The 27049-nt window shown below is 43.2% G+C and overlaps 1 protein-coding gene across 1 annotated transcript in view; it reads right to left on the minus strand.

Annotated features, from left to right (window-relative positions):
- Nucleotides 1-6896: 6896 nt before the first annotated feature.
- The window catches only part of ARL8A (ADP ribosylation factor like GTPase 8A), a 37729-nt gene continuing 17576 nt past the window's right edge, over nt 6897-27049 (minus strand). The window contains exons 2-7 of the mRNA XM_033153104.1: nt 19729-19809; nt 18428-18501; nt 15240-15333; nt 14294-14361; nt 9635-9705; nt 6897-9010 (exon numbers count right to left, since the gene is read on the minus strand). Coding sequence (XP_033008995.1) covers nt 8961-9010; nt 9635-9705; nt 14294-14361; nt 15240-15333; nt 18428-18501; nt 19729-19809 — 438 coding nt within the window. The 3' untranslated portion in view covers nt 6897-8960. The remainder of the gene's footprint in view (nt 9011-9634; nt 9706-14293; nt 14362-15239; nt 15334-18427; nt 18502-19728; nt 19810-27049) is intronic.

Genomic DNA, 27049 nt, shown 5'->3' on the forward strand with positions numbered 1-27049 from the left:
GTGAATGACGTTAGGCCTATGAGAATCCCATTGTGCTTCTTCGCTCTTGCAGAGAATAGCTTGGGAGTATGGCCTGCGTATGACCTAACTGCTTCAAATCCACAAGACGACAGAAAGAACCAACCGTTTATTGATTTGGCCTTCTTTAAAGGTTAGACTTAGTAGTCTGGATGATGCAAAGGCTCCTTAGGTATGAGCCTGCTGTGAATAGATTCACTCAGCAAGACTGAAAGTTCTAAAAAACAACTCCTCCCAGGCCTAAGATTCTTTGCATCCTTCAAGACGCTTGCAGACTTTGGGCTTTAAAATTTCAGTGGCGCACACCTTCCACTGCTCATTGTTGCGGCAGCACCCCCTGCAACACTCAGTGCCGGTGAACAGGTCACACACCCCTAAATCTGCCTCTGCTCAGTAGATTCAAGGGCATAGGTCTTCAAAAGCTGCTGGATCACCAGGGAGAGAAAGAGACCAACGGTGTGATCTCAAATGGAAAAAGATCCTAAAGATCCTAAAGTGGGCTGTTCCTGCCAACCGAGGTGGGGTGGACACCTACAGTAGCGTTTGCCCTCAGGCATACTCAACCATACCCCACTGGCAATCAGGAAAACCCACACCATGGACCCAGTTCCTGTCAATGGTCAGGGGCAATGGGAGTTGTAGTCAACTCCTGGAGGACAAATGGCTCTCACCTCTGTGCAAGAAACACGCTAGCAGTCTGGCAGAGTAGAAAAAAGGCCTCTTCACCTATCGTCCACCCGTACTCATTCTAGCAGTTTGCAGCAGCCCCTGCGGTCAGGCCTCTCCCGCATTTCCCTGTTAGTGAGGCTCCCAGCTCTGTTTGTGCAGAACTGTTAAAGGGCCTTGTTCTCTGCTCTTTGGATTGCACCCTCAGGAGCAGTAAACGCCACTGCGAGAGGGAGGCAGTTGCTAGGGGATGGGCTGCAACGCAGGGGATCAGTGAGGGCTTTGTATAGGGAATGACACCCACAGTTCCTTCTTGGGACTGCTGCCATGGAGACAAAGCTCCTGTCTTTGTACAAAGAAAGTGATGTTTGGATTGCTGCCCCCATTAGCAAACAAGAGCAGTCTTGGGGTAGGCACACTTGGTATGTGTCCCAAGGGCCGCTCTCTCGTCAGCAGACTAGGCCAGCTCTTCACTGTGTGCACAGGCATGGGGGAAGCCCTTTTGCTCTGATATTGTTCACCATTTTGCCAGAGACGGGATTCATCGGGGGGGGGGAGGGAGAATGGGGAGCTGTAGGCTCAGCACCACCAGAGCCAGCCAAAGAGGGCAAGAAGATCACAGAGGAGGAAACTGCAGTGGTGGCCAGGGTAGTAAAGGAAAGCGATGAGACCGCTTTCTCAGAGTGCATTTCTGTCTGCTATGAAACAATGGTTTTCTAGCATCACAGTCCTGTCAACATTAACGTCTGCTGCAGAATGTCACCCAGTGCCTACAGACCCTCCCACCCGTTGCAGCAAATTCTGGGAAGCATTCGAGGGTTCACACTCCACTCACAAAGGACACTTACCAGACCTACTGAGATTCGCATTCACTGTGTGCACAACCTATAGCACACTCACAACTCTGTTTGGACACTATGGAGGAAAAGTCACAATGGTATGAGATCACAAGGTTCTGCCAAACTATACGAAAGCCAAGATGACCTTAGGGGTTTTTTTATACATATAATAATTTTATTAAATTTTCAAATTTTACATTTCAAATTAAAACATTCATTGACTTCCCTCCCTCCCCTTCCAAGGTTCATTTAACTCAGTGTTTTTCAACCTTTTTTGGGCAAAGGCACACTTGTTTCATGAAAAAAATCACGAGGCACACCACCATTAGAAAATGTTAAAAAAATTAACTCTGTGCCTATATTGGCTATATATAAAGTAATTTTTCTATTTTTCCCACGGCACACCAGGCAACATCTCACGGCACACTAGTGTGCCGCGGAACAGTGGTTGAAAAACACTGATTTAACTTATCCACCATTCCTGCATATTTTGATATATCCCTCTAATTCAATTTTCCTATCTCACAACACTTCAAAATTTATTATACTGTTGAATTACTTTAATACTATCAGCATTTTTAACTGTGCAATCATTTTCAATATACTCAACAAAATTCCACTCCTCTTTAAATACCTGCTCTTCTTGCTCTCTTATTCTACTTGTTAGACATGCTAACTCTGCATATTCTATCATCTTAAGTTGCCAATCCTCCTCGCTACAGACATCTCTCACTTTCCATTTTTCAGCTAAAAAAACCTAAGCTGCTGTTGTTGCATACATAAATTCCCCCCCCCCCCGACTCCTGGGAACCTCTGTCTGAACAATTCCTAGCAGAAGTGCCTCAGGTTTTGGGGGGAAAGTTGTTTTAAACATTTTTTTATCTCATTATATATCATTTCCCAATATTCTTTAACTTTTTTGCATGCCCATCATATATGAAAAATTGTTCCTTCTACTTCCTTTACATTTCCAACAGATCCGATTCTTATATTATACATCTTAGCCTATCTACTGGGAGTTAAATGCCATCTATGAATCATTTTCCTATAATTCTCTTTCAGTGTGTAGCATGCAGCAAATTTCAGCTCTTTCTCCCAAAGTTTCAAATCTATAAAGACTACCATAGGGATTTCAGTGTCCTTACTTTCAGGTTTTATCAACAAAGGAAAACTACCGTAAATAGCTGCAGGAATTTGTCTTCTTTATGGTGAGTGTCTATTTTGGCGGCTGATCTCATTCTGGAGTGACATCTATTAGGGACATTTTCTAGCATTTATGGTCTTCCCTGTCTGAAATACCTATGCAAGTTGCTTTCCTCGGTTTGCTGTGGTTTCTGGTGTGAGATGACACACTGCCATTTGTAGCTATTGGCAGATCTTCTGGCTTTACCTGCTATTGTCTTTTATGGCTGCTGAGGACACACTTCCTTGCTTCTTTCAGCTTCTTGCCAAAAACATTGGATTGGATTTGCTCAAACTGCTGCTTTCTACCATCACTCTTGCTTACAAATTTACACTAGTGTTAAAGCAGACGTGCTCATCTCTCTCGAGGTTTCATTGCTCATAGCAAAATCTGCTTGCAATCTTGAAGGCTGCAGTGTGGCACTTCCACTCGACTCCCACCCTCCAGAATTGATTGAAAGGACAGAGTATGAGAAAATCTTTGGACTAAACAGTCCACCTTTGGGTCAGTTTGCATAGAAGGCGAAAGACTATCTATTCTGAAGATAGCCTCTGCCTTTTGCTAGCAGGGGGTCCTGTCCTATTAAGAGGATTAGAAATAGTCCCAACAAAGTGAAGCAACCCAGAGCAATTATGAGACAGAGAGCAAGAGGAGGCCACTGTCTTGATCCTCGCCCTGCCAGGGAGGGCGAGGGGGTTTGTGCATAGCCTAAGTGGTGATGTGACCTGAATATGTAACAAGACAGCAGAGAATGGATGGGAGCTGCTATTCATGCAGTGCTTTCCCTGCTGGCTTACCCTGAGCAAGGGCCAAGCGAGAACAATGCTGGGCTTGTTGCAAAGGGTTCTGGTTGGTCAGGGAGCTGGGGGTGGGGAAGAGAGAAGAGAAAACGAGAAAGAAAAGAGACCGAGCCTGGCTAGAATGCAGTTTGGGGGGCAGGGGGAGGAAAGGAGCATGTGTAACATTTCAAAGATGTTGGGGCCATAAAGGGTTGCCCCCTTCAGTCAAGTGTTCAAGACACAGCATCAAGCACATTATGATGCCATTTCCAATAGGGACTAGAGCCCAGGCAGCTGCTGTTGGAGAAGAGATGATCTGGGGCAATCCCAGTAGGCAGGGGCCAGATGGCCAAATCAGCATCATGCAGCCTAAGAATGGACACTGAATGGAAGAATGACAGACAGGGATGTTTGGGTATGGTGGCTGCGTACACACCAGTTTTAATACACATGCAGGTTGCACAGCCCTGATTTTTCCATGCGTACTTTCATGCACATTTGCCCACATGAATGCTTTCAATTGAACTCTCTGCGTTTCCCATTCATACTAGTGAGAGCTGCTTGATGCTATGATTTGCACTGTGCATTGAGCCATCCTCTCATTCAGTACTTCCCCACTTTCGCAGAGTTCCCTGAGGTCCATTGTAGGCATGCGTACAGGTAATTGTTTACCTGTACATGCAGTCATTTTCAATTTATCTCTGCTAGTTTTCTGATATACCAGACCTGTACAAAACAGGTCCTAACAACAACAAAATGTGTGGTGCCCAACAGCCCACCAAGGAGTGCCTCACCATTGGAAATAGTGGGTGGGGTGATAGAATGGACCCAGCAAAAGGTCACCACCTGCAAAAAATAAATATGCCCACAGTACATATTAGCATGCCTACAGGTAGTTAACATGCAATTTCAGTTTCCTTACTGCATTATATGCAGATCCGAAAAATCCAAATCAAATGGAGGGAAAGTGTAGGCTGCCACGAGGATGAGGACATCACAGGGACATGAAATCCAATTTAAACTGTTCTGTGTATGCAGCTGGTGCACACCTTATGCAGTTTACATAAGGACAAAGAGAAGGCAGTTGAATTGTGTCTGGGGTTTTGTACTTTACAGGAGCAACCCAGCCAGATGGGTGGGGTATCAATAATAAAATTATTATTTACAATGCCAAACCAAAATGGGCTTTGAAAACCACCAGCCCAATCATCCTCAAATTACTTATGAAACTTCCCCACACAAAGCCAAAATTCCTTTGCCCATCACTACACTCCACAACCACAGGGGAGCACTGGACATTTTTTATAAGCATATAGACTCAAGGAATACAAGATAGTGAGTCCTGGCCACTGCTCACACATATGACCAAGAAAGTGTGTCATAATTTTCAGCAGCAAGCAGAGCTACCATTGTGAATGGTTCCCCAGCATATAATCAATGTGGAAACAATTTCTGAGTATCAAAAGCCTGAAAACCACTAGATAAAGAAAACAGGATGGAAAATAGGTCTGTCATTGGACAATCACCTCCACACGAGAGGCCATATACCTGTAAACTGCCAACAAAAGGATGGATGGTTGAATTTCCCAGGGACATCAGGCAGGCCACTGCTAGAGACAGTATTAGGTTATGGGGATCTTTGGCCTGGTGCAGAATAGCAATTCTTATATTTCATTCTGAAGTTACCATGGACCCAAAACTGAACTCAAATAAAAGGCACACAAATTAAATGTCAAATGATTGGTCCTCACTAGAATTTTCAAGTCGGCTTGGTACACAAGAAAGAAGTTACTGAGATAATCAAAATTCCAGAAAGACGGTAGTATTAGCCAGCAGTAACATGAACATGTTTTTTGCAAAGTGCAATGCACCTTAGAGACTAATACAATTGCACTGTCTTCACTTCCAGAAAAATGCCATCAGCTCATTCACTCCTGAGTTCTCTTGTTGTCCCTGCTGAATGACACTCACCCCCTTCTTGGCCAAAACTTCATCCCCAGTATTTATGATACTGGCTGGCCACTCTGCCTGCAGCAATAGTGGGCACAAGGTTGACAGGACACACCAGGTACATACGTGTGTGATGCTACTTGCAGATGTTTTTCTCCATTCGGCCCAGCAAACAGGCCTGCCTACTCCTTTACTACTAGGACAAAAGTGGTTGTGTCAAAATGATATGCTTGTACCGAGAAAGGTAAGCAAGAAAAAAGCTGGACAGGAACTGCTGATGCATATAATCCTGAATTCATAGTTTGTGATGTGTAGGTGGTACATTATTTCTCCACCTCCCCTTCAGGCTATATTGGCACATTGCATTTAAAGAGAGGCAGTTATGTTATATTCTTGTTCCATCAAGCCACTCTCTCCCCTAGATTTACTGTAGCTTGGATAGGTTTAACTGCAAGGAAATGCTGTCAGCACAGGTATTCCCAAAAGATGGAAAGTAAAGAGGTAAGTGCTGTGAAAACAAGCCTGTCTTATGTTCCCTTCAGGAATATAAAAGCCATTTGCTGTCTTCCCTATGTGAAAAAGCTACACAATTAAGTCTGCAAGTGGGGAAATTGCAACAGCATTTAGGAGATATACAGAGATATGAAAAAGCAGACTGAGGTCCCAGCTAGTTCAGGATTATGCTTCCAAGTACAGATACATCCACAAAAGTTACAAGGGAGGTTCTATTGCACTGTCATGAAAAACTGTTGATAGACCTGCTCTTCTATTAATTTGTGTACAGCTTTAAGATACTGGCCAGGCAGCTGTTGGCAGTGAATTCCACAAGTTAAACTAAGGCATTATATGAAATACTGCCTCCTTTGGTCTGGTCTGTTCCTAGCTACTGCTAGCCAATTTCATTGAGTGGGCCCATGTTCTAACTCCCTATATCAGGGTCAGTTAGCATGGTGTCCTCAAGACACCTGCTGGACTTAAAATCCCATTACTGTTGACCACAGATTTATCTAATCTAGCTAAAGATTTCTGTTAGCAACGGCTTTGTTTCCATTTCCTTGCCTAGTAATTCTCAACTGTGCTTGCCTTTTTCACTGCTGCTACACAATGCGCTGACTTCTCCTGTAAGGTGTCCACTGTCACCCCAAGATTGGCAAGCCCTAGCCAGTTCAGTCCCCATCAGCAGGTGTACACGTAAGTGTGGCAGGCAATTTGTCAAACATGAATCCTGGCAGGTGAACACATCTCAACATACAAGAATTACATTTGCAAGCCTCCAAAGATAAACTCCGATTTCCTTGGTTTGCTGCCGTCATCCTGTAGAAGCTGTGCCCCAAGGCCATGAAGGTGCCACTGGGAAAAGAAGGCTGATCAGCTGAGTTTGAAGCAGAGCAGGCTCCAATAAAGTGAGTGAGAGAGATGACGAACCAGTTAAGAGGAAATAAGTTCACAATGCAACCACCACCAACACAAAATTGTTAATTTATTGTTATTTAGGAGGCAAAAAAATGTACTGTTACAAGATTCATTTCCCAACAGAGAAGGTCAAAAAATGAGCCAAAAATATATTTTAAAAAAGGAATAATGACACTTTACAATTCATTAAATTAAAAAAAAGTAAAATATCTCCTTGTGCAATTCTGTGAAAATGAGAAAAGAGGAGGGGGAAAGATGCAGTTAGAAAGCCCCCCCTCCCGCCCTGAAGAGAGCAGCTCCGTGCAGGATAGGGCCAGGCAAGGGCAGGAAGGGCCCTGCAGTCTCACACCTGTCCAAAGCTTAAGTGGGACGGGGAAGACACGGCCACATGCAGCCTGCTGCCCTTCACAGGGAGACAAAGGGGCTAGCATACGAAGCCTTTTTAATGATCCTTCCCATGACCCGCTTCCTGGACCCTGTTGAGGCTGCTGTAGATTCCAGGGTGAGCAAACACCAACACAGGACAGTTGCCAACTCCACTATGCTGGATTAATACCCCTGACCAGGAATACCTCCTTCTTGCTACCACAGCCTTTACCTATAAACTCAAGCACCCTATTGCTCAGTAGGGTGCGAAGCAAAGTGTCTCACACACAGCCTCGTGTGCGCTTGAGAGAACAAGAACACCCTCCTTCTACTCCACTGGTTTAACCCAAGACCAAAGCCTCACACCCTAACTTGAGGGACAGGAAAGTGTGTACGTTCAAGCAAGCCCTGGTCTCAAGGAGGGAGACACACTCAAGCGTAGGGAACTGAGGAACAGCCTTTGCTCCTAAGGACTAGGCTGCGGCCTGCAGAAACACCTCCAAACTGGGCAGAGCACAATTTCTACCCGCTGTGTCCTCCACTCTGAAAGCAGTGGGATATAGGATTTGAGGGAAGCGCCTTATGCCTTGTCCAAAGGGCTTTGAAGGGAACTCTTGCATAGATGTCTCCTCCCACTGTCCCTCACAAGCCGAAGAGGCCGCAATCGTTTGGCATGAGTGGGAGGCCCAGGAACGGGGTCATGAGAAACCCAGACCACTCCAGATCTGTTATCTTGCTCTGGCAGCACACTAGAACCCTGGGCCCTTATTCTGCCTTCGCACAGTCAAGGGATGTGCATCATCCACTGCTTACTTCTGTTCGGGTGCTAACCGAGAGAAAGACACCAGACCAAGAAGGAAGGTGAGCACAAAGGCTGCAAAGCATGAGTGCCCAGCATCCACCAGACATGCCAGTTCATCAGGCAGGGCGCAGAGGGAGATGATACGGGGGGGGGGGGGGGTTGGAGAGCAAGCTGAGTAGGAGTCAAAGCTCATGTACAGAAGATTCAACATCTGTCCACTGGGAAGCATTTGCTCCCCAGGGCTCAGTGGACACTGGGCAGGAGGAAGAGATGGCACCAACTCTCCTCTAGAGTCTCAGACCATGAACAATACTGCTCTATGAACCTTTCCCAGGGGCTCATCTCCTAACCATAGTGCTGAGCAGCTTGGGGCAGCAGAGAGAGGAGAGACTCCTGGATCCTGTCGCAGAAGGAGAAGGGAGGGGCTTGAGGTGGACAAGAAGGAAGTCTCTTGGGGGAAGATACTGCCCAAAGCCAGGGTCCCCTCCAGCAAGATTCCAACTGTCCCTGACTGCTCATAACATTCCCAATACTGCGCTTGGTACTTTCCCCACCCCATCCATTTGCTGCTGCCCCACCCGCACCACCCCCTGCGACAGCTCACAGGCCCCATTTAATAACAGCAAAATTGCTTAAATTAAAAAATTAAAATATATATACATATATATATATATACTGTACACACACCGACGACAACAGAACAGTGCCAAAACCAGAGTAAGGAGCAAGGGGAAGGGGGAGGAGGCAGACAGTTTCTTTACAATAAAAACAGGAGTTCAATCTCAGCAGAAGAGGAATCTGGGGTCCCCTAAAAATACCCATCTAGGGAGAGGGAGGTGGGCGAGAGGGTTGGAAAGAGCAGGAGATGGGAGAAGAAAAAGGAGGAGGTGCGTTTGGGCTTTTACAATGGCATCTTCCCGATCCAAGACCTGGCCAAAGGGCTCTCAGCTTCGCCGGGATTTTGAGTGCTGAATAAGCCACTGTAGGGTGATGTCTGTCAAACACAAGATACGGTTAATGACCATCACGAAAAATAGAGGTTGTAGTGAGCTGCTTAGCTAGAGGTAAGGGAAACACATAGGGGCCTCACATGAGATTACTAAATTATGAGCCGAGCTCATGATTCACTTCTGTAACCCTGCTGCCAGCAGCCCAACATGTTGTCCTGAAGGGAATAACCTTTGCATTTGAGTGAACATTTCCTCTACCATGGCTTTCAACAGGGGTGGGGAACCTGTGGTCCTCCAGGTGTTACTGGACTCCAATCCCAACCAGCCTGAGCCAGCATGGCCAACAGGCAGGGATAATGGCAGCTGTAATTCACCAACACTCAGAGGGCCACAACTTTTCCACGGCTGGGCCTACACAAACCTTTCTTGCCCCCCTAATTATGTATGGAGGGGGCCAGACCCCAGGGGCATTCAGTGCCATCACAGAATCAGTCCCACAGTTTAACCCGTTTGAACACAGTGCTCACAACACAGGAGAGCCAAAGAGCATAAGGAGAGATCGCCCCATGGACAGTCTAGGTGCCACTGTGCATTCAAGCCCCAACCACTACTCTTAAAATTGTCAGGCACTCTGACCCTGCAATCTCCCTCTTCCCTTCTACACTCACCAATGTTGTCCTTTTCTTTGCAAGAGATTGAATAGCAACAGATCTCTCGGTCCTGGATGGCAGACAGGTTCCTGCAGGAAAAACAGAAGCACAAGAATATCAGGCTTCCTTGGGGAAAGCACTGCATACAGAGAAAGGCATCCACAATGAAATGGGCAAAACGTGCCTCCCTCCCGGCAGCAGTGACTCCTGTACCTTTTCCTGCTAGTCCCATGTATAATATCCCACTTACAATCCAACGGGGGCCTATACATGTGGATTCCATGCACACAACATCCACTCATGGATATATGGAGGGTCTGGAATTCTCTCAGAAGATTGTCTGAGCTCGCCCAAATAGACAGCTACCAACAACCTATTATTTCTAGGTTATCCAACATTTCCACAAGATGTAAGGGGAATCTATTCCTCACAAAACCAACATTTCCTGTCACCTGTCTTGATTCCCCTTTAATTCCTTCGTGAACTCCAGTGCTATTGCATTGCAATTTTCTTTATTTAGTTATAGTAGTCAAGGTAAAAGCTGGCCCTTTTCTATAAAACTAAACAAAATCCGCACTTCGTCTATCCTATTTGCCATCTACTTGGGTTTCTACTCAGAGTTCCTTTAGCAATGCATTTCAGACTGTCAGCTGCTTTCCTTTCCCCTCCAATAATAGCTGAAATTCAGTTTTTTCATTTCTTATTCTCCCCACTCCAACGCCGCCCCCGTTAAACTCCAGAACAGGAAAGCAGGCAGGGCGCTGGGTAACAGCACCCACTCCTTGGGAAGGGTGCTGCTGCCCAAAAGCACCCAACAGCATGTGACAATGTGTATACATTGCCAGGAAAGACAATGGAGAGAGGCTTGACAGGAGAGGAGCTGGTGACTCCAGTTTTTGGTTTGGCCAGCAAAGCTAGCCTCAAACAGCAACCTCATGTGGACAAAGCATCTCAGCTCAATCTCCTCAGTGGCGAACGGGGTGTTAATACTGCTGGATGCAAGTTATCAAATGTTAACCACAGTAGACAAATAGCATGGGAGAAAGACAGTTCAACTCCTGTCCAGTCCAAGAGGCCCGCCTTGAACCAAGCTTTGTTTTCTTGAATTGCGCCATTTTAGCACGTGACAATCATGAAATTGCTAGAGCTCAGTTCAATCACATTATCCAGCCAGTACCATAAAAAAAGAAAGATGAAAACACTGGCCTGCCTTTGGCGCCACCCTGTGGTACATCGTAAGGCTCCAAGCTATTCATTTTTTTAAGAAAAGCAACAACAGCAACAACAACCTGATATCAAGTCCAAGGTTTCCTCGGCTCTTTACATTTCCACTAAAACTTAAAACAAATTCTGAAGCTCCATATCAATCACCAATCCAACAGAAATGGTAATGTGTCCTATGGCACCTAAGGCATGGCTTAAGCTTTCACAGCTTAAGCTTGTCAGACACATACGGTCTTCCTGGCATTGCACCCTACGTACAGAGGAAAAAGCATATTGTACACCTCTGACATTCCTATGTAAAATGCACAGTAGAGGACCCTCCAGATACAAACTTAATTCATCTTGGGGGTCCGTACATACCCTGAAAAGTCTGTATCCAGAGGTGGTGCTTCTGTGCATGCGCGAAGTGCGCAGAGCGCTTCTGCGCATGTGGCGAAACCCGGAAGTATACACTTTCAGGTTTGCCACGTTCGTAACTCAGAATTACATTACCTGAAGGTAACGTAACCCGAGGTACCACTGTACTGAAGTTTGTGGCCAGACCTGCTGTGTTGCCAAGAGGGAAAATATTCCTGAAGGCTTGTAGTCTTCTATACCACTTGGGCACATTCTGCATCCATGATTGCCAGGATGTTCACTGGTGGATTTGTCATGGGCTGCAATTAACTCAGAAAGCCATAGGGCTGGGCAATATAGAAATATATCGTCCAAAAGCGGTTTGTAGTCAACATCCTGATAACCGTTTCATAGTACTGTACAGTATTTGACCTGGCAATATATCGCAAATCACGATGTTTGTGTGTGCTATGTAAAAAATAGCAACGTGGGGAAAACGGTGAAGCTGGTCATCACTTCTCTCATGATTCCTGCCACCCTGTTGCAACAATATGTTAAAGGGAAGTAAAAATGTACTCAAGTACTCCTAAGTAGTAACAGTTGCCAATACATCACCCTGTTCGCCTCTACATAGTTTCATCCTTATTTCAGGCATCATGATATTTCGGTACATCGTGATGTTTAGCTGATGATATATATTGTGATGTTGAAAACCAGATGTTGCCCAGCCCTAGAAGGCAATTAACACTCCTCAAATAATATAATATGGAGTCCAAGAATGGGACACAGCCAGACAACTTGCCAACACCAAAACAGGGTTCCAAGCACATCCAGTCACCAGGGTTTGCTATTTGTGCTCACCCAGAATTATTTTAGATTTTTAGACTTCCTGGCCCTTCAGGTCATTGGCAATGCTGTGAGTACACATGTAGCTCCACATTATGCCAACACATTCACGGCCCACTTTGAGCAATGCTACCTCTTTTGCCCAAATGCCTCACCTCTCCCTGAGAAACAATAATGTCACTGTTATCATCCAGACCCATGAGGAAAAAAGCCCACTAAAAAAAGCGACAGAACATCAACTATTGCCACCTACAGCTCCAAGTGAGAACCTCTCCAACATGTTTTATCAATGAACTAATCATGGGCAACTGTATTCCTTGTGTGATAGTTATGTCATTAGAAGACATCACCCCAATCTTAAATACCTATCTGCCAGAAAGAAAGAAAAAATGGGACTATGCCCTACGACAAACACTGGTGCCAAGTCCACTCAAGCAACACTATTACCAAACCTAATATTATCAACCATACTGCTGGATGTTTATTCAACTGCTCAACTTCCAGTGCAGCATATACCACAGTCCAGAAATATGGTGCCTTCTGGATAATGTTGGATTAGCCCCAGACAGCATGGTCAATGGTCGGGGTGATGGGACTTGTAGGCTAGCAATATCTGGAGGGTACCATGTTGGCTATCATTGCCATGACCTCTTGATAATGCCCTTCTGCTGCTCACATAAGATAAACATATCTGGCTCTATATAAGAAAATGCACAGACATAATTCGGACACAGAAATGATTTAGCACTCAGAAACCTGAGGGAGAACTCTCTCAGAACACACTGCTGGTGAAAGTCAATGTCTCTACAAAACTACATCAAACTACTCTAATATGAAATACCTGGAGTGAGTTTGATTATATTACATTTGTGGAGCTGTGGATTTCTTCTCCCCATAACAAGTGTTGAATTAGCATAGCTAGAAAGGTATGTGATAGCATAGCTAGAAAGGGAAGTTTTAAATATGTGATATTTTAATGTATTTTTAATATTTGTTGGAAGCCGCCCAGAGTGGCTGGAGTGACCCAGCCAGATGGGCGGGGTACAAATAAATTTATTATTATTATTATTATTATTATTATTATTATTATTACAACCGGTGTGTGTGTTATTTCCACACACACTCTACTGAGAAAAAACATTTCATGCAGTTGACAAAGCTGGCTCTAGTCCACAAAAGCTTGTGCCACAATAAATCTGAAAGGCTTTAAAAGGGCAACACAAGACTCCATGCTGTTTTTCCTGCAGCAGACTATAACAGCTACCCTTCTGGAATTTATGCCATAACCTTGTGAAAGGAATTAAGGATCTACATAGCCCAGCTGGGGGGACGGCGACAATGAACCAGACCTATGAGTTCAAAGCAGCCTTAAAAAGCAAGATGTCTCCCCATTGTCGTAACAGCAAATTTCCACTTTACGGAATGCAGCAAGAGATCCAAATTACTGAAGATTTTTACAGCTGGAGAAATAGATGCCTTGGCCTAGTTCTCTTTCAGTCACTTGGTAGCAGCCTCTCATCTGTTGGAAACATGTGCATGTCTGAGGGAAATAAGTGTCAGAAATGCGGCAGCACTGAAGCAATCCTACAGCAGCCTTGCCAGTGTTGACAGAGCATGAGGTCATACCTGCCCCTTAAGAGAGCTTCATACAAGCACTAGCTCTCTTCCAGCAATTTATGTTATTGGTTATTTGCAGATTTATAAACCACTTCTGATTCTGACATGGCAAAAGATGGAGATGGGGGTTGTGATGAAGGTTTTCTGGAAAAAAATTGAATTCAAAGTAGGGTGATTTGCATTGGAATTTTTTTCTGAAGCCCTAGACAGTGATCTAATATGGAATGCTTCTTTTACTTGCATTTAGCAAACAAAGCTAGAAACTTGCTTGCCTAATATCACATTTGCAATTGTCATGCATTCATTGTTATTAATGAACTTATGAAACACTTTTCTGCAGAAAAGCAGTGCAGAAAATTTCACTTTCCACACCACTGAGGGAGACGCATGCAGATTCAGCTAGGGGCAACAAAATGTACAGGACTTCTGATTCATTCAAGAACGCTGCTGTGATCTAGGATTATGATCTTTCAACCACATCAAACATATCCAGATCCAATTTCCCAAACTCTTAAATCGACTTGTGTATGTGAAAACCAATTAATCAGTGCAATGTGAATGCCTCAGTCAAGCTCAACAATGGTTCTTTTTGAGATGCAGAAGCCCACAGTAGGCAAATACCTGTAACTCCAAGTCCTAACAGCAAATACTTACATCTTTTCAATGAGCTCCTTCTCATCCAAGGCACCAGGCAGATCTCGCTTGTTCCCAAGAACAAGGACCTGAGAAAGAGAAGAGGGTAGGTCTCTCAGTCTACTGCTCATAGGCAGCTCGCATCTACTGCTGGATCAGCCAAGGGCGGCTCCATTGGTTATGATGAATAAACCCTGTATAGCCATGGTTTCAAAAGAACTGACACCCCTTGAAGCAAATAATTTCCCTATAATCCAGGGGAACTTCTTCTAAGCATGGAATCAGAAAAGCCAGGTCTACACCATAGTGACAAGAGATGTAACACAAGAGCTTCAAACTACACAGTCAGTTCCTGAATACAAGGAAAACACTGGTGAGATTAAGATCAGCAGGGTTTCAAAAAACAAAAACCTAGCCAAATATGTCAATTACATTTTTTCCAATTCTCTAATAAGCATTTTTTCTTTTTTCTTTTGAGCTCAGCTGCAACTTATGTTGAAAAGGACTTCAGATTCTCTGGTGGCAGAGGGAGTTTGCAGAACAAGGATATTTTCCCATTTCATGGATGGAATTTTAATACAATAGCAAGCACCACTCATTTGGCTCATCCTAGACTTTCTTATCTCAGACTCAAATACATTGTAACCTCAAGGACTCACAGCATTAAGACGACAGTGGCAAGTGGTGTGTCCTTTCTCTCTTCCAAATGGTGCAGTAATAAATTTTCTATATCACAGTCTAAACATGTTCCCTGTTCTAACCAAACCTTTCATATCTTGGAAAAGAGACATCCCAATGACATAGTCCAGCAAAGCAAAGCAAAGCATGCAAACAGAGAGGAAGGATTTAATCCAGAGTCTGGTCTGGAAGGCTTGCCACTAATCATCCATTGCAAGTTATGATCCAGCACACACTCATACGGATCTGTTTGCTCACTTAGCCTCTCTCCAGAACTGGAGCAACTTACAGGGATGCCCTGGAGCTGTGGCTTATCAAGCAGGTTGTGAAGTTCGTTCTTTGAGGCTTCAATCTTCTCCTGGTCTGCAGCATCTACCATGTATCTGAAATGAAATCAACTACATTAGCAATAAGGTCAAGAAGCAAAATGTGCTATTGCATGGAGTAGCCAAACCAGAGGAAGAGAGCAATCTCCAGAAAGCAAGGTGGGTTATCCTGAATCTTCATTTGAGTCTCAGCCACTGAATATAGGGTCCTAACTAATCACTACCTTGCATTAGATTCAATTACTCTCCCCATCCCATAAGTAAGGGGAATTGCAATTCTGAGACCACATACTTTCAGTGTGGCCACCATAATGCTACATATCAGTCCAAATTTGTAGAAATCCTTTTGGTTTGCAAACTTCATATAAACTGGGAAGAGGGCTGGTGTTGGGTTTTGTTTTGTAATTTGTGTTGATTATTTTTTGCCTAGGGATGGGGATAGACTGATTTTCACTGAAGAGTGCAAAGCACAAAGAGCAGATCCATACAGGTGGGATTAAGTTTAAGATTAATATTTTGTTCAAGATACTTGATTTTGTGTTAGAGGAACATTCAGCATAATGAAGGGTTTGGATCCTTAGACCCACTGACCATCTATTACCAAATTCCTAAGCTGTCATAGAAATACGGCCCTTGCCACTGCCACTTCTGATTTCTTGTGGCACACAAATTGCTGCTTGTGCCACTACCTTAATGGGCAATCCTTATCCCTGCCCTTTTTCAGAGTGCCTCCAATGCTCAACACAAGAAGCTGCGAGGTGCTCTTGTGCAATGCAACAATTCAGCTGCTCTAACTGCTGGTTGCACAGCAGGAGCTTGGCAAACTGCATCTATGTTAAATTATTCATCGGGCAAAATGTGCTAGGCTGGCTCACCTAGAAAGCCAGCAGGCAGGGAATATGGGATGCGGTGTGCAGATTTCCTACATGGAGCTTTTATGTTATAGTAGATTTTGAACAAGCACAGAACATCTGAGAAGCATTCGATAATGTGGAAGTCTACAAGGAAATACTTCTGCAACTGAAACTGCATACACAGTACTGGGTTTCTAACTGAGCCCAGCTTGTATTGCCTCTGGTCATTGCAAGTGGCCATCAAGGTAAGCTCAGCTGAGAAGTGCCAAGAATCTGGTATGAAGTGCGCAGAAGCTCAGATCTAAGGAAATTTAAGAGCCTCTATTCTGTACATGCTGGTTTCTGCCATGCCCCAATTTCTGCTGAATTATGTAAGCTACCCCTTAAGTGCCATGTACAAGCTATCTGGAAGAAGCATCTATATTTTCTGCTTTTGTTATTTTGCGAAGTGCCATGTATATTGAAGACACTATATACCCCTTTTAACAGTTCTGAAGGGATAAAGGCTTCCCTTCATCCTACATTTGTGTGTATATAGTTTTTGAGGTACACATAATATAGCTTTTAATGCACACATTTCATGTTTAGAAGACCAAACCCTGCAATCTGGTATGGTAATTAAATATTCTTACAAATGGGGGCCTCGGAGAGAGAAGATGCTTCTGAAAAATGGAGATCATAAAAGCATCCGACTCTCAAGGAAAGTAACTGCTTCTGGGAGCAGACTTCTTCTTTTTCAAAAATCACCTGTCCATGAATACTAGTATCCAACTGTCTATACCAACACACATCTTCTCCAAAACATGGCATAGAAACCAGCTTATAGTCAAGGCTGTGTAGTCTGCACATGTACTTTGAGGAGGAATTGCAGGTCAGTGATAGAGCCCATGCTTTGCATGCAGAATATCCAGGGTTGAAATCTGCAGCATCTCAGCTTAAAGAAAGTTGCTGCTAGTGAGAACAAACAATTCTAGGCTAAATTCATGAACAGCCTGACCTGGTATATGGCAGCTTTCTAAGGAATCCCAAGGTGTGTGTGGTTTTTTTGTTTGTTTTGCTAAAAATAAATATATATTAAAATCTATGGGTTGAATAAATGTTAGAATTAATGAATTTTGTTTGGTTGTTTTTTCAGCCTCTCTCCACCTCTAGTAGGCACGGGGAAAGGAAGAAACAATACAAGACAATAAAGCCACATTCACTGACCACTGGAAATCCAATCCTTTCCAGTCACTCACCAGGCAATCTCCAGATCAGAGTCTTGTGCCAGTTTCCTACCAAAAATTGCCTTCCACCTGGCTGCTCTTCACTCCCTGAAGGTGCTATTCTTCAAAACAGAATTGGCTCGTTTTTAAAAAGCGTACTTATAATTAGGTGTAGCCTGGCCCTTTGGCAGAGGTTCTACAAAAAATACTCTGTCTTGCTCTATTTCACCCCAAGAGAGGAGAGCAGTTGCTTTCGATCTCTAGAAAGCAGCAGAATGGCTGAAGGTTATTCTGTCCCCCCGTACCAGGTACTCAAAGGAATAAAGAGGGTTTCACAAAAAGCAGCACCAGCAGGAACTGAAGAGTCAGCCAAGGACACTGAGATCTTTCAGAGACAGCACAGAAGTCTGCAGCTGTCAATAAAAGGCCCTGCCCTGCCCCACAGCCTACTGACAGTGAGGGTTTGAACTGAACGGGTGCCTGAAGAACCTTCCTCCTCCTGCTGCCTTCCATGCAGTTAATCAGATTCCACAAGCAACCCTTTGTGTCAAAAGTGGCCTGACGCAGAAGCGGTGCTTTATTTGCAACTTTATTTGGTACAGTGTAGCTTAAGTGCAGCCATTCAGTGGTTATTTGTGTGTGCAGTAACCCTCAGAGCAGGGGCACTCACTTATGGTTCAAAGACAGGTAGGATCCAATGGAGTCATTGTGCCATTCTATAAGAAATAAAGAATGGATTTATGGAGTTGTAGTTCAACAACATCTGGAGAGCCACAGGTTCCCCAGGCCTGATATAAAGGAACCCAGCCTGAGCTTAGAAGTAAAGCCACACCTGTAAGATAGGTAAGAAATCTCTTACAGTTACAAATGTGATCCAAGAGACAGTGGTTATGTCCTGTGGAACAAAGAAGCCTCAGGGTTTGCTAGCTTGATTTCATTTATCATCTTTGCCTGAGCTTATTGGACTGATTTGATCCCACCACCACCACACAGCTCCAGTGTTCAGAGGAAGCCTAGGACTTGTGTTGAGAGTAGTGCACGGCAATCTCAGAGCTTGGTGACAGACTGAGAATTGAGGCAGGGAATACTTACACTATGGCACTGACTCCACGGCAGTACCGCTCCCACATGCTACGAAAACGAGGCTGGCCCCCAATATCCCAGAGCTATGGGGAAAGAAACAGCAAGTTAAAATATGGATAAGAACTACGATGTGAGAATTTGCAAGCCCAAGCATTCTCCTTGACTCGCACACACTTGGCCCCACTGCCTGCTCTACACTTTCCCATGTCTTCATTTTATGCATGGTCATCCAGTCTCTCCAAAGCCCATACTCTTTATTATTAAGGAAGCCATCTGAAGTGCTACCAGAAGATTTCAGAGAGCCTTGGGTTTCTGAGCAACAGTGGTACAACAATGGCCACTTCATTATGATGAATTAAAATTTACTAGGATTAGCTCCACAAAACTCTTGAGTGATGGAACTGATATGCAAACTAATTAAATAATATTTGTAGTGTTTTCCCGGTCAAAACACATAAATGGAACTGAAGGAGGCGAACAGTCTACTGATATATTTAGAAATCCTGCATTTAACCAGACATACTCTGCTGCCACTACTCTGCTTAGGCAATTCCTTTTAGGATTCCCACTAAACATCTACTCCTCTCTCTAACAGGAGCCGAGCTAATCATTCAAATAATACACAAAAACAATATGGTATCTAGCAATAGTGAAAGACCACCCAGAGGTTTTGACTAGAAGACACCCCAGAATAACTTTAACTTGTATTGTAAACCACCCTGTGATACATTGTATACTGCCTTGTTATCCTCAGATGAAGAGTACTGTAGTATACAAATTAAACAAAGAAACAAACACTTCTATATTTTGTCCTCATGTGCATCTATAAGCAATCCATTATAAAAAATACAAAATTAAACACATCATATAAAAACTGAATAAAATATTGCAACCAGAAGCAGCAACCAATTTAGTGCTCAAATTGTGTTGGAAAATAGGGCACCATCAATAAAATAAATTCACAAGCTCCACTCCAGCACCATTCAGTCTGAGTTAAACTTTTAGTCTAAAAACTGCAGGTGAGGGAGGTGGGCTTTCTCTCTCCACAAACTAAATTCCCCAATAATTTGAACATTGAACCAATTTTAAGAAAAACTTATCAGAGCATCCCAAGAGTCCTCTAGAAAAGGGTTGGCTCAGCTTGGCACCCAGAAACCAGTTTGGTGTTATGGAAACAGGAGATACTTTTAAAAAGCTGGTGTTAATTCAACCCCGTCGATCTGCCTGCACTTCTTTAAACCCCTAAGCTTGCCTGCAGCACTATGTTGCAAATCTAGCAGCACACTTGGCTAAGACATACTGCATCTTACCTTTATAGTAACATTTCCCTTGGTGATCTTCCTCATATTGAAGCCCACTGTTGGGATCATATCTTCATTGAACTGCCCCGACTAGAACGAAATAAAAATAGATCAGTCTTTCATATGGAAGGCTTGGCTGTTTCTGTCTACCGTGTTCCACCTTGGCTAATCAAGCTCCCTTGAGAGAATGAAAAGCGATGAGATGTGTTAATTCCTAGAGCGAAAGAAGTACCTATTTGGCGAGTCCTGGAAAGCATCACACATTTTGAGCACTTTGAATAATATACCAGATTAATACTTGAGAGTTAACATCAGGAAATATTACAATATTTCTCAACTGCCTTTCATCCTCTAAGATTCCAAATATTTTGGAGGGGGTGGGAAGAGAAAGAAACCAGAGGCAAACCCTCCTGGCTACTACTGAATAAATCATGGTTGGTTCTTCACAACCATATGCTTCACTGCAGCTCACTGGTAGTAATCAGCTGTTATATATGAGGTATTCACTGGAATACCCATTCACCAAGTGCCTAATTTGTTTACAGTTAGGCACCAGGTAACCACTATTCTTTTTGCTTGAGGATTTGGGGTTGACTCTTGCCAGATAGATTACATTTTGCCTTTATGGGGCTTTAGTGCTGCCTTGGGGGCAATATTTGGAAGAGAACGCAGGGTTTTTTCCTCCCAATTTTTATTTTTAAAAACAGCTTTGTTGTTAATAGGCAGTGTTTCAACATGTCTGTAATTAAACCGTTTCTCTGCTGATGAAGGTTCAGAGACTTTATGAGGCTCAGATAACCTTTCGATGGCAAGCACTGGAAACAAAATGTGCAGGACACACAGACACATCAGTCCTGTTGACTGCACGGACCAGGACAACCTGAAGCATCTTATAGATTGGAAGTGCTGAAACAAATCAAGGGTGGGTGGGTGCAGAGAATGTATGGTTTCTATATTTTGTGCAAGGTTTTCTTCTTCTCCTTCATTGTATAAAGTGACAGGGAAGGTAAAATGTATTTCAGGAGAAATACAGTAACCTTATTAACGGACAGAGCCAATACTCAGGTTATACTATTAAAGGACATGGGAAATGAGAGTGCTGCTGGCAATTAAAAAAAATTGATACTCATGGGTTGGATAGAGTTACTTTAATAAGAGGTGTTCTTTATGCTAAGAACGCAAGTAGCAATAATGGAAGTTTGCCACCTTGGCCATACAGTTATCTGCATGTCAATTAATTTGGTCCCCACGGCCCATTCCATATTTGGCTTCTGCTGAGACACAGCCTATAAGACAACTTAATGCAATGTCTGACAAGCTCCCTGGGAACACAACTTGCATGCACCGGAACACAGGACATGAATTAAGAGCCAACAAGGAATAAGAACTTTCACTTGTGACAGACTTGCTTTGTTCAGACAGCAGAAACCCTGAGCCAGCATGTTTTCACCCTTTTTTTCTCAATTTGGTTCTGTTGGCTTACATTTCTATAATAACTTCAGTATAGTACTCTGTGCTTTGCTCCAGCCAAAGTGCCTGCAGGGAATTAACTTTCACATGCCCATTGAGCAATTCTTCAGCACTTGCCGAGTCAAAAAGATCTATTATATATATTCTGGTCTGTTCATTTTTAACACCCAAATTTTACCTGTTTATTAAAAGAAAGCTTTCTAAACAAACAGCAAGTGTCCTCACAGTATGTTGCAAATACCAGTATATACAAAACTAAACACCTGCAATTCCTACAAGGAAGTACATAAATACGTACAGGAAGTGTGTAAACCTCAATGAAACATTAAGGGGCAAAATGGCAATGAAGGCATCCAGTTCAGACATAACCTACCCCCGCTCCCAGCAAGAAAACGTTTTAAAAGGTTGACAAACTTAGAGCAGAGGAAGCAGAAAAGGGAAAGGCAACATCTGCTCTGTGGAAAGGAATTATCTCTCCTACGTACAATGAGTTGCAACATTAGATTTCTCAGTGTCACAAGACCTTAGAAATTAATATGTCTGTCAGCAGACTTCAGTCCACTGCTGCTTTCTTTCAGTGATTTACGGTTTTAAGATTACCAACATTCTTAAACTTCTCTTGCTTTTAATCTGGCCTCCAAAGTTTTACGAGGCTGCGAGTCTCCAGCTCAAATCTAACTGTCAGCAATGAATTTATGTTAACTCTCTGATTAGAAAAACTGAGTGCTTTTAGCCATCAGCTTCTCAAGATATGACGCATCAGCAAATCTTCCAAGGTTGCGAGACCTTTCACAAAGATTTTGTGCTTTCTCTCCCAGCGTTCCATTTCAAAAGGCATAACCTGATACTTGTCAAGAAAATAATACGACTGCTCAAAAAAACAAGCTTCAAAAAAAGGCCAACCAGTACAAATTTCACCTGGGTTTTAACAAACCGTGCTGCTCCAGTCCTTGGGCCAAAAGGTCATTGGTGGGATGAGCTCAAGCATTCTCTATTTCCCTGGTCTATAGCACTTGTGAAATAGGCTATCAAAATTACCTGGAAAATTGTGGGTGGAGTCAAATTTCAATACGCACACAGTGTATGTTGAGATTCCAGAACAAAGAGATGAACAAGTCATATAGAGTTATGGGTAACACAAGAAGCTTTGAAGATACTGAGGTGAATGTTTGGCTTTAAAGCCTGAAAGAAGTGCGACTCCGCAGGTAAACAGAAAGCTTGGCCTGTCCACTGCTGGATCAGACCAAAGGCCCATCTAGTCCAACACCATGTTTTCACAGTAGCCAAACACATGCCTATGGTAAGCCCACAAATAGGACATCAGCATGACAGCAGTATCCTGTTCACAATTCCTAGCAACTGGTATTCGTAAGAAAACCAACCCATTTATTATTTGAAGCATACTATTCTACTCACTGGGCACTCAGAATGGCTTCACAGAACACAGATGAAGGACCTATTGGATCAGAGGATGGACAGTGACCAAGCCACAGTTTCGCAGAGCTGTTAAATAGTGACAATCACGCTCTAGTAAACTCAATTTGGGGCTAACGTATGTGGAGATATCCTTGAAGACAGTTTGGATACTGCAGCTGGTTCAAAGGCTCAGCTGCCAGAGTTCCGACAGATTTTCTGTATGGGACCACATTAAAAGGTAAAGGTAAAGGTACCCCGACCATTAGGTCCAGTTGCGGACAACTCTGGGGTTGCGGCGCTCATCTCGCTCTATAGGCTGAGGGAGCCAGCGTTTGTCCGCAGACAGCCTCTGGGTCATGTGGCCAGCATGACTAAGCTGCTTCTGGCAAACCAGAGCAGCGCACGGAAACACCGTTTACCTTCCCGCCGGAGCGGTACCTATTTATCTACTTGCACTTGACGTGCTTTCAAACTGCTAGGTGGGCGGGAGCTGGGACTGAACAACAGGAGCTCACCCCGTCATGGGGATTTGAACCGCCAACCTTCTGATCAGCAAGCCCTAGGTTCTGTGGTTTAGACAACAGCGCCACCCACGTCCCTTATGGGACCACATTACACCCGTACTTAAAGATCTGCATGGCTACCTTTTCACCACTGAGCCCAATTCAGGGTGCTGGTTTTGATGTACTCTATAAGGCTCTGAATCCAATTACCTGAAGAAGTGCCTCTCCACCCTGTTGGTTACACCATCTCTGAATGTGGTCAGTGAACCTGTGACATGCCAGAGGGTAACCTCAACACTTGCACCCTGGTTTTGGAATAACATTTTCCCAAGGCTTGGCTGGCACCAATATTATCCATTTTCCAGAATTTCTAGTATGATCCTACAGAGCCTGCATTGGGTGGTAGATGGGTGAAGTACTGCTTTGTAATCTCCCTATTTTCATTTACCATACCGTGTTTTGTTGGTTTTTATTTTATTTTAAAAAATTGCTATTATCCACCCTGAGATCACATTCAACAGCAGGGTAGTGAATAAATTGCATAAATAAAAAACAAAAGCCACACTTTTATCAACACAACTTTCAGGGTATTTCCCCCCCCCCCTCGATTTGTTATGACACACAAGGCTTAGAGCCAGAGGTCATGGTGCTCTCATATGACTAAAGGGCAAAAAAGACCCTAGCATTTGTTTTGAAACGACTCATACATGCACAGAGCAACTTTACTGTTTTGCCAAGAAGCGCCTGTTGAAATCTGGAGCAATTTGTTCTGTAGGCAGACTATCATACAGATAGCAGAAACTCTGCACAAAAACAACTTCTTTTATCTTGCCGATTAAGCCGTCTTTATTTTCAGCTACAAATGTAGCAAGAGTACTAGGAACCAGTTCATTCCATGATAGATACGGAGTACAACTGGGTATCGAGATTTGTTGTTCCTCTTTATCTTCATCCCCTTGAAGATATTTTGAGTGCTAGTTAGTCTATTGAATAATTGTTCAGAATTCAATTATTACTACTGTTAGACAATCTGTCAAATCAGTGAATTTTGTGATGGATTTTAGTAATTGTAAACCACTTTGGGAGCCAATGTTGGCTGAAAAGTTAGATAGAAAAATAATACATACAAATTATCTAACTTGACCCAATACCCCTTTGCTCAAGAACTTCTTCATATTTTTCATTTGGGAAAACAGGTCTTTGTTTACAAAAACCCACTTGTACACTTCTGCAACTCTCCCATATTTGGATATGTACATATATATTTTTTAAAAAATTGACATCTTGCTTATTAATAGAACCAGTGAGACCAGCAACACAATGCTGTCGTGCACCTCTATCCCCTAGGACTGCTCTATTCACGGCTCCAGCCAGTCTGGAAAAGGATCCTTTGAGTGCCTTTCAGATCTCCCAGGGGAGGGTTCCTGAAAACCTGCCACCTCCTATTTAGTTAAGAAAGGGGCAATATTTTCAGATAACTAATATGGGAACCAAATCTTTCTGATACAAGTGTCCATCTGGTCTCAAATCTTTATAATATTTATACAGCATTTTGTGAAATTGACATTGACATTGAAGGTTCACTTCTTAAACTTTCCAGTGGCTTCCTGGGGTGGGTGTGGGTGTATGTTTGTGTAAAAGTATTATGTCCATCAACTTCCCTGTTTAATAGTTCAGGATTGTTTCTGCAGCCTAAGCAAGGGTTTGAACTTCAGCTGACATGCAAGATAGTAAAGATTAATAATGATGCCTGGATCACAAAAAAAACCCTGTCCACCTTTTGAATATCAATGCAGAGTATTTCACAGTTCAAATGACAAATGGTAGCTATGTTTAAGAGCATGGCAACTAATTTCTAAGCAAAGTGCAGTGTCAGGGATAGGGGAAAAACACAGGGTATTTTTTCTTTACATGGTTAATATGCATTACCCAACAGAGATGTGCTCAGTTTGAGTGCATGCGCTCATAATTGGTCATCCTTATTGGATAAATGAGATCAGGCCAATCTCGTTTGACAAATTCACCGCAACCTGCTGAGTCACACTCAGTTCAAGCACACCACTGAGCATTTGGCACCCCTGAAAATATAAAACGTATTTCCTACAAAAACAGAAAGCACAAAACATATTAAAAAAAAACCCACTGTGGTGCACAGCTTCATACTGCACACAAGTAGCTGAAACAAGAGAAGCAAAACTATGCTAAGGAAAGATTATACATCTTTGAAGAAACACTTGCCAATATGTTTTCATAAGCCATGGCTTTTAAAAAGCAATAAAGAAAGGCCTACAAATACTGGACAGCACAATTCAGAATAGCAAGTATGATTGGAAGGGGGCACACACTGTGTGCAAGGGTGGCTGTTTTTGAAAAACAAGGCCTTGTGAACTCCAGCAAAGATATCCTCTTCTAGTATTTCAATCTGGAACAACTCCCAGCCTTAGAGACACTACCTTCTTAGACTATTCTCAACTGTTAGTGGTTCCCCACTCCCACCCCAACGATTCTGGAGAATGTAGTCTGGTGATAATTTTTAAATCCTTATCTTCCCTCACAAAACTATGGTTCCCATGGGTCCCTGAGGCACAGGAATAATGCCTAAGTCACCCTCAGTCTCTGGTGTAGATTTATGTTCTATAGGTTTAATGCTAAACAATGCAGAACTAAGTTAGCCCCATTCTCCAAATGCTTTAACAAATATGACCTCTTATCCCCACCGCATAGGCAGGTCTGTTCATTTGGAAGGAGTTGCACAACATTAAACAAACTCACACTAGAACAGGGGTCAGCAAACCTTTTCAGCAGGGGGCCGGCCCACTGTCCCTCAGACCTTGTGGGGGGCAGGACTATATTTTTTTTTGGGGGGGGAGAACAAATTCCTATGCCCCACAAATAATCCAGAGATGCATTTTAAATAAAAGGATACATTCTATTCATGTAAAAACATGCTGATTCCTAGACCGTCCATAGGCCGGATTTAGAAGACGATTGGGCTGAATCCGGCCCCCGGGCCTTAGTTTGCCTACCCATGCACTAGTACAGGCATGCCCAACTCCCAAGAGACTGTGATCTACTCCCAGTATAAAAAATTGCCGTGATCTACCCATTGTCACTGGAGGGAGAATGAGTGGGGAGGATGGACTGCCCAGAGTTGTTGAGCTTTTTTGGGGGAGGATTGCACAGAGTTTTTTAGCTTTCCCCCCCTAACTGTTTGTACATGATAAGGATCCCGTGATCTACCAGGATCAGCCAGGGATCTACTGGTAGATCACGGTCTACTCGTTAGACATCCCTGCACTAGAACATAAGAGGCGGGCCTTAAGCTGGTGCCTGAAAGTGGCAATTTATTTCGTGAAGAATGCACAAGTTTCAACCACAGGTGTTGCTGTTAGGTATATTCTTTAGAGATGTTTTTGGTATATTCTACCAATAAACACAATAAGCATCTTCATGTCATGGTCAAAACATGTTGGACATCATCTACAAAATAGACCACTACTTCGGGTGTACTTTTATATGATGTGATTAATAGGTTTCCCTCAAACTTTACAATGTTACATCTATTTCTGAAAATAATACAGGTAAAAGAGCTCTGATTCTGTATTAGTGTAGCTACTGGTCCCAATACTCCCTTCTCTCCTGATCCCTCTTTATTTTTGCTTAAACATAGTGTTGTTTTAAAATATGACTTTCTGAAGCTAGAAATAGTTTGGTACACGCATGAACCAAAGCTAAGAAAGTTAACAGTTTAGAACTACAGTATATAGCACAAAAAGGGAGTGTCAATGTACATGCTGAAATCAGTGAAACAAACTGGGTTCGTAACATTTTGTGCACACTAGGGTTGGATGATACTGTACATCAATATAATCATCCAAAACCGGTTTGAAGTCCGTATCATGATACTAATGACCTGGCAATATATCATGAAATGATGGTGT

This window comes from Lacerta agilis, chromosome 6 (assembly GCF_009819535.1).
Source record: "Lacerta agilis isolate rLacAgi1 chromosome 6, rLacAgi1.pri, whole genome shotgun sequence".
NCBI classification, from domain to species: domain Eukaryota; kingdom Metazoa; phylum Chordata; class Lepidosauria; order Squamata; family Lacertidae; genus Lacerta; species Lacerta agilis.